This window comes from Sebastes umbrosus, chromosome 2 (genome assembly GCF_015220745.1).
Source record: "Sebastes umbrosus isolate fSebUmb1 chromosome 2, fSebUmb1.pri, whole genome shotgun sequence".
NCBI classification, from domain to species: domain Eukaryota; kingdom Metazoa; phylum Chordata; class Actinopteri; order Perciformes; family Sebastidae; genus Sebastes; species Sebastes umbrosus.
This window is the reverse complement of record NC_051270.1, coordinates 8,137,858-8,151,122: the sequence shown is the minus strand read 5'-3', so window position 1 is coordinate 8,151,122 and position 13,265 is coordinate 8,137,858. Positions and strand designations below refer to the sequence as shown.

At 41.0% G+C, this 13,265-nt stretch overlaps 2 protein-coding genes across 2 annotated transcripts in view; one reads left to right on the top strand and one right to left on the bottom strand.

The window, feature by feature from the left end:
• Window positions 1-2,474: 2,474 nt before the first annotated feature.
• LOC119481636 (high choriolytic enzyme 1-like) lies at window positions 2,475-3,304 on the bottom strand. The gene has a single exon (XM_037758748.1). The coding sequence runs from the start codon at window positions 3,270-3,272 to the stop codon at window positions 2,475-2,477; it is 798 nt and encodes a 265-aa protein (XP_037614676.1). The 5' UTR covers window positions 3,273-3,304.
• Window positions 3,305-9,809: 6,505 nt separating this feature from the next.
• LOC119481626 (solute carrier organic anion transporter family member 3A1-like) overlaps window positions 9,810-13,265 on the top strand; it is a 29,692-nt gene continuing 26,236 nt past the window's right edge. The window contains exon 1 of the mRNA XM_037758735.1: window positions 9,810-9,971. Coding sequence (XP_037614663.1) covers window positions 9,810-9,971 — 162 coding nt within the window. The remainder of the gene's footprint in view (window positions 9,972-13,265) is intronic.

Genomic DNA, 13,265 nt, shown 5'->3' with positions numbered 1-13,265 from the left:
TGTATGCTACTGTTTGCACACTCAATACTGCCAATACTTTAAATTCTAAAATTAACCCATTTTATATTAAATTTTATTCAGTGGTAGAAGGATAACTTATACGTATGTTTACTCAAGTACTATGCTCAAGAGCAATTTTGAGGTACATGTACTTTACTAGTGTATTTCCATGTTTGATACTTTATACTTCTCTACATGATTTCAGAGGTAAATATTGTACTTTTGAGCTGCAACGATGAATCGATTAGTTGTCAACTATTAAATTAATCGCCAACTATTTTGATAATTGATTAATCGGTTTGAGTAATTTTTTAAGAGAAAAAAAGTAAAAATTCCAGCTTCTTAAATGTGAATATTTTCTGTCTTTTTTTTACTCGTCTGTGACAATAAACTGAATATTTTTGAGTTGTGGACAAAACAAGATATTTCAGGACGTCATCTTGGGCTTTGGGAAACACTGATCGACATTTTTCACCATTTTCTGACATTTTATAGACCAAACAACTTATCGATTAATCGAGAATATAATCGACAGATTAATCAACAATGAAAATAATTTGTTAGCTGCAGCCCTACTTTTGACTACATTTACTTGACAACTATAGTTACTTTAAGATTACGATTTTACAAATGAAATTTATGATCAGCATCTGAAATATCATGCAATGTTATAGATTAAATGATGCAACAGTAAATAAAGTAGGTAACGACAATAATAATCCAATGCATTAACAATAACAATCCATTATTATCATTACAGTCACAGCGGTATTTCTTCTGCTCAATGAATACATGATACTTGAAGTACATTTAAAGGATAATACTAAATCAGTACTTAATTCTTAAGTAAGATTTTGAATGCGGGGCTTTTACTTGTTATGGAGTATTTTTACATTGTGGTATACTATGTGAATACTTCCATCACAGAATCCCTGATTGATCACCAATTCCAGTTGAGTTGATCAATTGAATTGAACTGTATTGAACTGAACTGATTGGACTGCCTCTATGTGTCAGCCCTGTGATTGAATGGCGACCTGACCAGTGTACCCTGAGTGTAACCTGCCTCTCGCCATATGTCAGCTGGGATTGGCTCCCCGCCCCTCTCAGTCAATGCTAAATGGGTATAGTTTATGGATTTATAGATGACTTATGTCCTGACTGACATTAACTTCAATGACCTCCAGAGGGCACTACAGAACAGTCTATAAAATGCAAATATAGGCATCGGTATTTCCATTTAAGGCACTTAGCTTACCAGATCTAGCGATGCTGTAATACCAATGAAAGGGCCATGCAAATGAGATTCTTCCCCTACATCATGTTGTCATTTGTACGACAATAATAGGCTTCTGTGCTGCTTTCTTTGCTGTTTTTGGTGCTTCAATACATCAGGGAAAAAAAAGATAATTTTGACTATATAATCTAATTTATTATACACATTTATTTAAGCACATAAAGCACATGATGTATCACCTCCCGATCAGATATCCCCTGTGAAGTTTTCCTTGATTAAAAATGTGGTGCTGTGACGGCTGTAGTGGTATGTGTTTCTGAAGTTACACTGTAAGCATTTTGCTGTTGCACATGGTTAATTGGTTTGACTGGTACAACACTGCCGTTGTACAGATCTCTTGTGTGAGAGACATTGATTTGCAGAACAGAGCCGAGTTTTAGAGGCATCTTTCTGCCTGTCTGCTGTGTCTTGAAGGAGGGTCCTCCATATGAATTGTGGAGCCTGTAGGAAATGTTCTCACTTCATGGCAGAGATAGTTGGCAGGCAGGCATGCCGAGGTGAGATATACCACCGAAAGATGAAAACAGATGGGATGAACACGCGATGGCTGCCTCTCACTGAGGTAAAGGGTATAAAAAAAACTCCACAGTTCATCCAAGGTGCATGAGCCAAAGAAAACCCAAAGTAAACAATAACTCAACCACTATTGGAAACAATAGAACACATTATGTGAACATTACCTTTAAGGCTGATATCTATCGTCACTCTCATTAAAACAGCAGATGAAGCCCCCCACCTTCACCCACCCACACACATCACACCCCCGCTGGGCTATAGGATCTGAACACCTGTTTCATTGTGGAGCTAAAAAAAGGAACAGCTCTTCAGATGTCTCTCTGAGATGCTGTTAATGTTCCTTTTACTTTACAGTAGTTTACACCATTAGATACGGTGTCAGCAGCCAGTTTTGTTTTCTTGGGGTCTGCAAGTACCAACCTAGATTTGCATATTTGTACTAATGTGTGTATACGCAGGCACAAATACATAAAAATAAGATGAAAATTAGCCTTTTTTCACTGACTTTATTACAGAATATTGAAAGACCACAGTAACAGGAACTGAAATCAAAAGTATAGTAGCTTTTAAATTATTACAGCCAACTGGGAAAAAGTGAATTTGTTACATTTGGTACTGATTTGTTTTTCTAAATGACAACTTCGGATCAGAACCATTGTCATTAACAGCCGTAGAGCACGTTGATCCTCACGATGTCCCAGTAGGACATGCCGTGCCTCTGGCCGATCTGGACGTTGGGGTCGGGGATGGGGGTGATGGAGTCCTTCCCGTACTGGATGGAGAAGGCTGTTCTTCCATAGTGCTTGATGGAGGAGTAGTCGTAGGGAGTGTTCAGGTTGTTGGTGGCCTGCTTGTGGAAGTTGTAGGCCATCTGCGGGTTGATGTTCTGCCAGTTGATGCTGACGTAGTTGTCGCGGTCGCTCCTGGTCTGTTCGTGCTGGAAGCCCAGAGCATGGTTGATCTCGTGCTGGATGATGCCGTGGTGGAGGCAGCCCTGCCTGTTGAGAGAAAGCACCTGACTGCCTCCAGTTCTGCCCAGAGAGGAGAAACATCCGGCTCTGTTCTCGATGCTGATGTAGTCGTACTCGTTCTGACGGGGGACGAAGCGGAGGCAGGTCCAGCTGTGGAAGGCCCCCATGGCGTAGTCGATCTTCTGCCTCTCCCAGCTGGTGAACTCGCTACTCACAGTGAAGGGGATCATCACCAAGCCGTTGGAGGATTTCCTCCACAGGCAGTCCTGGGACCAACACTTCATGGCGTTTCTAGTTCTGGGAACCAGCAGGTCTCCTTCCAGCAGGATCTCATCGGTGTCGTTGTTGGAGGTCAGAATCCTGGTGGTGATGTCGACAGTGTCTGGGACTTCTTCTTCTTCTTCGCCTCCTTCCTCCTGGAGAGGAAGAGCCTGAGAGAGGCCGAGCAGGAGCAGCAGCAGCAGGCTGGCAGAGGGAGTCATCTTCATGGTTGGTCTGGAGGCTGTGGAGCTTCTCTGGAGAGCTGCTGTGGAGAGACTCCTTGAGGCTTGATGTTTGACTCAGTTCAGTCCAGGGTCTTTATACTCTTCTCTACAGGTGTGTCTGCAGGAGGATTATGGGTTGGGGTCTACACTGCTAGGCCTGAACAAACCTCTGAAGGGAGGACTCCACGGACAAACCCACTTTTTAAACATGGTTTGTTATCTCTGGTCATTGCATGGGACATGCTGAACTAAACATCTTGTATTACCTTAGACCATTTAGAATTCACATGATCTATGTTAATCATGTGAATTCTTATGTATTAGGGTTGTCAATCGATTAAGATATTTAATCGCGATTATTACTATTATAGCAAATTAATCGCACATTTTTTATCTGTTCAAAATGTACCTTAAAGGGAGATTTGTCAAGTATTTAATACTCTTATCAACATGGGAGTAGACAAATATGCTCGGTTTATGCAAATGTATGTATATATACTTATTATTGGAAATCAATTAACAACACAAAACGATGACAATTATTGTCCAGAAATCCTCACAGGTACTGCATTTAGCATAAAAAATAGGCTCTAATCACAACATGGCAAACTCAAGCCCAACAGGCAACAACAGCTGTCAGTGTGTCAGTGTGCTGACTTGACTATGACTTGCCCCAAACTGCATGTGATTATCATAAAGTGGGCATGTCTGTAAAGGGGAGACTCGTGGGTACCCATAGAACTAATTTTCATTCACATATCTTGAGGTCTGAGGTCTTTTGAAAATGGCTATGACAGTTTTTCCACGCCAAAATTTTGCGTAAGTTTGGAGCGTTATTTTGATATGATATGTTTTTGATATAATCACATGCAGTTTTGGCAGGTCATAGTCAAGTCAGCACACTGACACACTGACAGCTGTTGTAGCCCGTTGGGCTGCAGTTTGCCCAACGGGCATTTATTCTAAATGTAGTACCTGTGAGGGTTTCTGGACAATATCTGTCATTGTTTTGTGTTGTTAATTGATTTCCAATAATAAATACATACATACATTTGAATAAAGCAGCATATTTGCCCGCTCCCATGAAAGAGTATTAAATACTTGACAAATCTCCCTTTAAGCTACATTTTGAACAGATAAAAAATGTGCAATTAATTTGCTATTAATCGTGATCAATCATGGACAATCATATTAAATCACGCTTAAATATTAATTTTATATATATATATGTATATGTATATACTGTATATACATATATATATATGTGTGTATATATATATATATATATATATATATATATATATATATATAGCAAAACACAAAAAACACTAGTTTCTTAGAGGTTTTAGCATTAAATATAAACTCGGACATCATTTGCATTTGTGTTCTGGTAATTTATTTGTTTGTTACAGGAGAAACGCATGAATGCCTTCTCCTTTCTGTGGACCTTGTGATTAAGAGGCATCCTAAAATAATGTCTTCAGTTGGCTTGCACTGCATCAGCAGGCACTGTGGTTGATCTTAAATCACCCCGGGTACTCTGAGTGACTCCATGAGAAATGGACGCTCTTCCTGCTGAGTCCACAGTTTGCCTGATAGATTGTGCTGCTTCAGATGCTATTGAATTGGTCCTGATAGAGCATCTGAATGGTCCGAGGAATATTGTAAGCCAAAAGCTGTGGGGTGAGTGGTAAGTGACCTTGGCACTCAGTGCTCTCTTATTTCACAGTTATGATGGAGGATTTTTGCCCTGTGTTTTTTTTTTTACTACTGTCTGTGTGGCACTCTGTCCTGCCACTCTGCTGTCATTTCCATTTCTTCTGCATGGCCAACTTCAGGGGGGATGAACTCACATCATTCTGATCCCTGATACAACCAGACAAACACTTTATATTTTAAAAAGAAAATTGGTGCTAGGACTCAAATTGAATGCTTGCATTTTATACAAGGTAAATGTGATTAAATAAATGAAAACACAACCAATGTATATTCAATTTGGTAACATAAAGCTCTAGACCATAGTACAGCTGATGAAGCCCTTTGGGAGGTGCTGCTGGTCTAATTCAACCATCACATCCAGATTTCCAGGAGGCATTAACTCTAAATAGCACAATGGAGAGTTACATTACATTCGCTTGACTGGTAGCTGTATAGCTTGCTCTGCACCAGCAATACCAGTCTGGTGATTTTCAATGCATTTACTGGACAAAGCATTGTGGCAGTTGTTGGCAGGCATGGTGGCTTCATGGTCACAGAGGTCACAATTTCAGTTCTCATAGCAACAATTGAGTATATTATACGAATATGCCGAACATACACATCACATTCTCATCATTTACTCACTCCAAGGAAAAGAATCATACCACCTTAAGTGTCAAAATATAGCCGCTTAGAGTACACATTGAGCATCATAAAATAAATATGGTGTAGATTATAATAGTCCCTGAGCATTTGTCCACAATGATGCCACAGTGCTTCACCTTGAATGTTTTCATGTAGAACAGCTACAGCAGTACAACACATTGGGCTGCTGATGTGTGTAATAGAGTTCTTGTGTGGCAAGTGTTGAATTTTTAACCATCCTGAAGCCAGCTGAGTGTACTTCAGCCACGCGTGAAGATAGGAAGATAGATTACCTAAGCTAAAAGTACCATAATATAACATGGTGTGCACAAGAGGTGGGTCTTAGGGGGCAACTGACCAAGCTCTTTTTGCAGGTGCCCTTTTTTGAGACCCTTATTTAACAAGCCTCTGTGCCCTGAGGCGCTTCAATGCTTAATGTTTTCCCTAATGAGACACTATCATCAAGAGACAAGCATCGTCAAGTGACCCTGTGTGGTACCACAAAGGGTCATTTGACGATGCAACTTGAAATGCCACAATGTAGTAACCTTGGAGAAAACAAAGGGTTACCTAAACCCACAGACTGTATATAAGAAGTGGACGTAGTCACTGTGACGTCACCCATTGGTTTGTGGAATGCCGTTTTGAAGCCTCGAGTTCGGCATTTTGGCCCTCGCCAACTTGATTTTTAGCCGGCGCCATGTTGGTTTTTTTGGAAGCAGTAGTGATTTTTACTATATTTTACTCTAAATGGGACCATCATTTACTAAATGGACATCATGCTGTATAGAAGAAACCTAGAACTAGCGATTGAGACCATAAACTCATGTTTACAATGTTTACTGAGGTAAAAATCAAATGAGCAGTAGTCTCATTTTCTCATAGACTTCTATACAATCAGACTTCTTTTTGCAACCAGAGGAGTCACCCCCTGCTGGCTATTAGAAAGAATGCAGGTTTAAGGCACTTCCTTATTGGCTTCACTTCTCAGGTCTGCCAAAACCCCAACCCCTCTTTGCCCCATAGAAAGTAACGTTTATTCCATTTAATGTAAATTGCATATATAGGCCTGAGATAAAGCATACCGCATAAAGTTACAGCAGAAATGACCATCATCTCTGGAAGGTAAAGATGATAAATGGCAAACATGCACTGTGGCTCTCTCTGTCATTCCAGTGCGACAGGATATAAGGGGAAGCTTTCAAATAAATTTGAAAGGTGATGAGAATTCAGTGGTAAATTGAGAAGATGCAGGTGAAAATAGAGAGATTTAAATATTGAACCTTGAAAATAAAGCATCTCTTGTTATATCAGATAATTAGGCATGAGATATTTGAAAATTACATTAAAACCTATCAAAAAATTCAGAATAAAAAGAATACAGCAACATTTTTGCTCTACTGTCAGCTAATCAGGTTTCCTCTGATATCTTACATCTTACTAGATATCATGACGTGGGTGACTGTGCATTGATCATCATCTCTCGTCTTCAGAGTAACTTTCCGCTGTACAGTCACACTATAAAGACGCCTAACGCATCCTCACTCCACTACTACTGGCAGCTCCATTAGAGAAGCTGTGGGGTTCAGTGTCTCACTGCACCTCACCAGAGATGGATGAGGAATCACAGAGGACAGTGGTGACCTTCTCTAACTGGGATAGCTTCTGGAGAATTACTTTATAATGCAAATAAAACAGAAGACTGCAACAGTAGAGTTGTGCAGCAGGAGGCTATGAGTGTCAAAACATTAAAGGGCCAGTGTGTAACATTACGGGGGATCTATTGGCAGAAATTTAATATAATATCAATAAGTATGTTTTCTTTAGTGTATAATCAGCTGATAATACAAATCGTTTTGTTTTCGTTACCTTAGAATGAGCCGTTTATATCTACTTACGGAGCGGGTCCTCTTTACGAAGCCGGCCGCAGTGTTTCTCAACATCACGTATCACACCTAAGCATGTAATCGACCCGTCTGTCCACCAGAGGTTTGCGTGTCAGTGTCACATTTTGCCTCGCCAAGGCATGAATATTCCACGCGTGTATGAAGGTGCAGTACCAGCAGAGAGCAACAAAACCACTCACTTAGGTTTAGGAAACAAAACCACTTAGGTTTAAGAAAAACGTCATGGTTGGCCTTAAAATAAGTAAGTAAACTAAGTACAATACGTATGGAAACAACGTGACATAAGTACGGTAAACACGTCACAAACGTCACTAACGTAACCTAAAAAACGAAACACCGGTCTCGATCACCAATCTCCTGGTAGAAAGTCCTGCGTTTGTTGGACCCATATACCTCCCCACTCTCCCACCATGAGCGGTCTCGCACACTTTTTATTGAATGGCACTAGCTCTGATCGTAGCATATTTGCATACTTGCCAACCTTGAGACCTTAAAAAAATGAAGGATTTCAAAACCAAAGCGGGGGTCTTTGAGTTTCAGAGACTTTGTTTCCTGCATTCTGGTAACTTTAAAAGGAAATACCAAAATAATAAGTACACTGCAACAGCATTTTTGTGTTAAACTTTTGATTTTACCTTTGACTCCTAGGAGTTAAAGAAGATAACAGAATAATTTGTCCCTCTGGTGTGAACCTGGCGTGTGAATCTCTAGCATAAACCAATATTCATCGTTTTTTTTTATTTTTCTTGAGTAGTTCTTTCTCTTAGTTCCATTTCCCTCTCCTTCTCTCGCTCACTGAAGGTCCTTTCAGACGCAACGCAACAACGGCACCACTGCGCTCTGAACCCCGTTATGGCTTGCGCCGTGCCACGACGGCTTTTCGCTGCATCGAGCAAAGCCCAACTTTGGGCGCTGCACGCCGTGGCGAGAGCAGCTTAAACATGAGCTCAAACTGCGCTGTGTCGCGAGCATAAACTGCTCTCTTCTGAAAATTTGTCAGAAATCGGGAGAAATACGGGAGAATTGTGACCCCGGGAGTAAACCTGGAGAGGGCAATGAAAAACTTGAGTCTCCCAGGAGAATCGGGAGGGTTGGCAAGCATGATATATAGATGCATTTACAATGCAGTCAGTACAGACTACATGTCGTACAAATGACACACCAAAAGCAAGAACGGTGTTCTTATTACACGCTTTTGCCTTGCGCATTAGCGTGTCATTCATACGCCTTTTTGTGCGACCGATTTGTTTCTACAGTAGCCCAGAACGGACAAACCAAACACTGTACTGGCTCTAGATGGGGCCATTCGCGTTTTCACGTTTTTGGGTCGGCCACCGTCGTTCTCCTACACGCCTGGCATACGGGAGAAGTTTCAGTCGCCACTAGATGCCGCCAAATTCTACACGCTGCACCTTTTAAATAATATGACTTCTAAATGGAAATACTGCTCTGGTCTAGTGAAGTCCTACACACATGGTGTGTAATATAGGTAGCCTGTAAAATGTGAAGCCATCTCACAATGATATTTGTTTATTATAGCGGTATCATTAAATCTGCAAAATAGCCTCATATAAGAACACCACATTTGTTATTGTGAAGATGTGCTGTGTCATTTTACAGCCATGGCTGTGTGTGCTGATGGAGGTCCTTCTTCACTCAGTGTTCTGATGAAATGTTGCGTTTGTTGTGGCAATGATTAGGCTGAAAGTCCTGCACAGGTAAAATGATGATGTTGGGAAACACGTTGACGGAGAGGGAGAGGGGGGGGAGGAACAGAGACAGAGAGATTACACCTCTGGTCTATGGATGAGAGGAGGAGGAGGAGGAGGAGGAGGAGGAGGAGCATCATAACACCGCCTGAAGGACGCAGAGCTGCGGTTCGGAACCGGGCTGAGAAACCAAAATCCAGTCGGCGCCGGTCCTGGGTGGAGATGTAACATCCCGGATGTCCTGTAGTTCTACGTCGTGGTACTAGAAGCCGTCATACATATCCACGCTCAGCCTACGTATTTAAATATGATGTAGCCGATGCGCGCTGGCTGAAGAGAGGTCGCTGACGGACTGCGCGTAATGCTGAGTGGACAGCAGTATCTCTCTCTGTGTATTCCAGCCTAGACTACAGGCTATATTGACAAAGACATTCGCACTTCTTCTTCTTCTTCTTCTTCTTCTTCTGCAGTGCAGCTTCGTCATTACAACCCAGATGCTCTCCGCCGGACCGGACCCGTTCATCAGTTTCATGCCGTCCAACCCGACCGGAGCCTGAGCCCTGAGCCCTGAGCACCGAAGGATGCAGGTTAAAAACCAGATCTGCACCGAGAGGAGCAGCACCACCGACGACCCGGAGCAGGATGACAACCAGAAGAAGACCTCGTGTTTTTCCAACATCAAGATTTTCCTGGTGTCGGAATGTGCGCTCATGTTGGCACAGGGCACCGTGGGCGCCTATCTGGTGAGTGTTTTTTGCCACACAATGCTGCTCCATCGTTATATCTCAGTGTATATCTCTCAGGTAACATTGGGTTAACGCAGCGCCCTTCAAAAAAAAAAACCCGGCACAGACACACAGACAGTGAGCAACGATGCGGTGCTTTCCACTGATGCGGTTAATAATCATATTATTCTGATCACATTAGAATAATCACATCCTCCAGGCAGCCATGGGAGCGCGGTGCTTTCACTGATTGATGACTTGCTGCGTATTATCCATCAGGCCTATGCACCATCTGCATGACACAAAGCGCGTCACAGCCGGCCGTGTAGGCTCCACGTTGTTGTTGGTGGAGAATTATATATATATATGTATGCGTATGTGGATGGTTTGTTGGAGAGCAGGTTATGAAAACACCGGTCAGGAGGAGGAGGTGCATCCATCCAACCTGCCGGCTCTGCTACATGCTGCACCCTGCATGCCTCAGTAACGCAGGAGGCCTTTGACACTGGAGGGATGTATAGGCCTAGAGATGACGTGATCACCACAACAGAAGCGACAATAGCTAATATTGTATTGTCCGAAAAAGCCCCCCTTTTTATTTAGACTGGTTTACACTGCATTCCCAGTGTCAATTTGATCCAAATAATGTGCTATATTTTATGCATTGATATGTTTACTATTGATGTCAATATAAGAGATAACATCTATTCAATAGGTGAGCAGATGGGTGAAATGAGTTTAGGAGCCAAAAGGAAATAAAAATAATAAGTTTATTTTTTAAATAATTTCATGCATAAGGTGAAATTGAAGCATTATAAATTTAAATATGTGATGAATGAATTTTGAAGTGTGTTCATTGTATTTATATTTTTGTGTGGTCTACCTTCATTAGTCAGAGATGGCTCGACCACTTACTGTAAATCTGTATAAATATGAAAGCTGCCACTTTAATCAGGATTATAATTTGCCTGATCAAAGCCCCTGAAAGGTGTCAGCACAATCTTTATACAATAAATAATAATTGCACATGCAGGCTTCATTTTATTCTTCAGGAGGGTAAGAACACTTAGTTGATGAAGTACAGTCATATAAACACAGTCCAGGAAAAGAGGCAAGGTCAAAGGTTAGTTTCTTGACTCTCATTAGCTCCGACCTTTATATATTGGTGCAGCTTTTCCTTGCTGCTGGCTTGGATGAGAAAAACAACAAAGGGCCTAAATTGTATTGTGACAACACGAGCTGATCTCCAGGATCCGATCATAACTGTACACAGTCACATTTCCCAGTAGATATGTTGAAAAGGAGGCTTTGTTTAGAAAAAGAATAACGTGCCAAATAAAGTTCCTCCATGATGTTTGGTGAAGACTGCAGCTTGGCAGAAACACAACTGAGTTGGTTTTAATATGTTTTGCACCAGTCACAAATTTAAAGTGCATTAGTGTTTACCTTGAAGACTGCAGTGGATCTTCCTCCTTTTAAAACCAGCATCCCAAAACAAAAGTGCACCTTTAGCAAATCCCGCTGCAGACAAAAGCACAGTGGAAGCACTGCCTATCCTCCCCCTGTATAAAATATTGTTTGTCATCATCTTTTATTCTCTGTCTATTCTTAATTTAATTGGTTTTACAGTGTGCATCTATTCTCTCTTCTTTTTTTCAGTAGCATATTGGGTTTTTTACAAATAAATTACAGTAAAACTTTGGAAGCGGACGAAGCTATAATGACTGAAGATCATCACTGTCAGCACAGCAGCACCTTTCCATGGCTTAGGCTATATTCATCAAACTGAAACGGGCAGGTTTTCTCTAAAGCTCTACTACAATTCGTCTTGTCTGTAAACATCAGAGTGGATTGGACTGAAATGTGTAAATCTAAAAGGTGTAAAGCGGCTGTTCTCCATCAGCAGCCAGTAAGAGGCCGTACATAAATCTTCTAGGACCACAAGAGTAAATCTTAGCCCTGTGGTTTAGACTCTGAGACCTCTGAACTGTGTTCTCCCACTTTGTAATGTCAGAGAACTATGATTTACAACTTTGTAATAATTGTAGGTGAACAGTGGGCACAATGTGTGTGCTGAATGTTCAGTACATGTTAAGTAGTCATTTTAATTCATTGTCAGGCTGTCAGGCTGTACCGTCAGTCCCACACGTGTACTGCATGGTGACAGAACTAGGTTAGTGTTCCACAGTTGAAATAACAGACCTATGACGGCCATCTTCCTATTTTAGGAGTGAAATATAGATTTGTTTTGGAAAGTGGGGGGGTGCCAGGTGTCTAGCTGGTTGGACTCTGGTGGTGTTTCAACCAGGACAGACAGAGGGCATGGTTATTTCTCTTTCAGCAATATTAATAAGTAAGATTAAAGCTGCCATTGGTAACTTTGAGCAAATATGATAAAAAGTTATATTTATAAAATGGTCACTATATAGTATCTTGACAGTAGTTCATGTGACAGATAATCTGTGAAAAATTCATGTTCCTTTGTGTCATCCTAGTGCTCCTAATGGCATTTACAAGATTCTACCACGCCCAAACAAAAACAACCAATCCGAGCCAAGCTGTCTCTGGGCAGCTGTCAATCACTGCTTTTGAAATCCAATCAAACAGTCAAACTAGGCAGCGCTGATCAAATATGAATCAATATATATTTTAATCTATAATCTGTAATGCCTATTTCTCTCTACAAATGTTTTCAGAAACATCTTGTAGTGTACTGTTTAGCTGTTAAATGAGAATGATTGTGACCCGGCAGCCATGTTGAAAACGGTCAAGCCAAAACCAAGCACTGCCTACCGGCCGGGGCAAACTGATTGCTCTGATTGGTTGTTTTCTTCCGGTCTGGGAAATCTTGCAAATGTCATTAGGAGCACTGGATGACACCGGAGGACACAGAGGGTCATGATTTTTTTCACAGATTATCTGTCTCAAACACTACTATCAGGATAAAGTGACTGTTTTATAAAAATAAAGTTATTTTTATCATATTTGCTCAAAGTTACTGACTTCAGCTTTAAGTAAGAATAAGATGGGTTTTTTTTCAACTAGACCCTAACATATTAGAAATGGTCCTCATTAATTGATCAGTTGTCTGACATAAAAAAAAATATTTATCAACTGTTGATCGATTCATTGTTCAAGTAATTTTTCAAGCACAAATGCCAAACATTGCTTATAGTTCCACTTCTCAATTGTCAGGATTTGAAGCTTTTCTTTCTTTCATGTGATAGTAAATTCAATATCCTTGGGGCTTTTTCTCTGGGAAAAAAGAAAAATATTAACGTTGTCATCTTGGGCTTCAGGAAATTGTGACGG

What these genes read in the sequence shown, in the direction of transcription:
- LOC119481636 (XM_037758748.1), bottom strand. Translation starts at nt 3,272, where the DNA reads ATGAAGATGACTCCCTCTGCCAGCCTGCTGCTGCTGCTCCTGCTCGGC.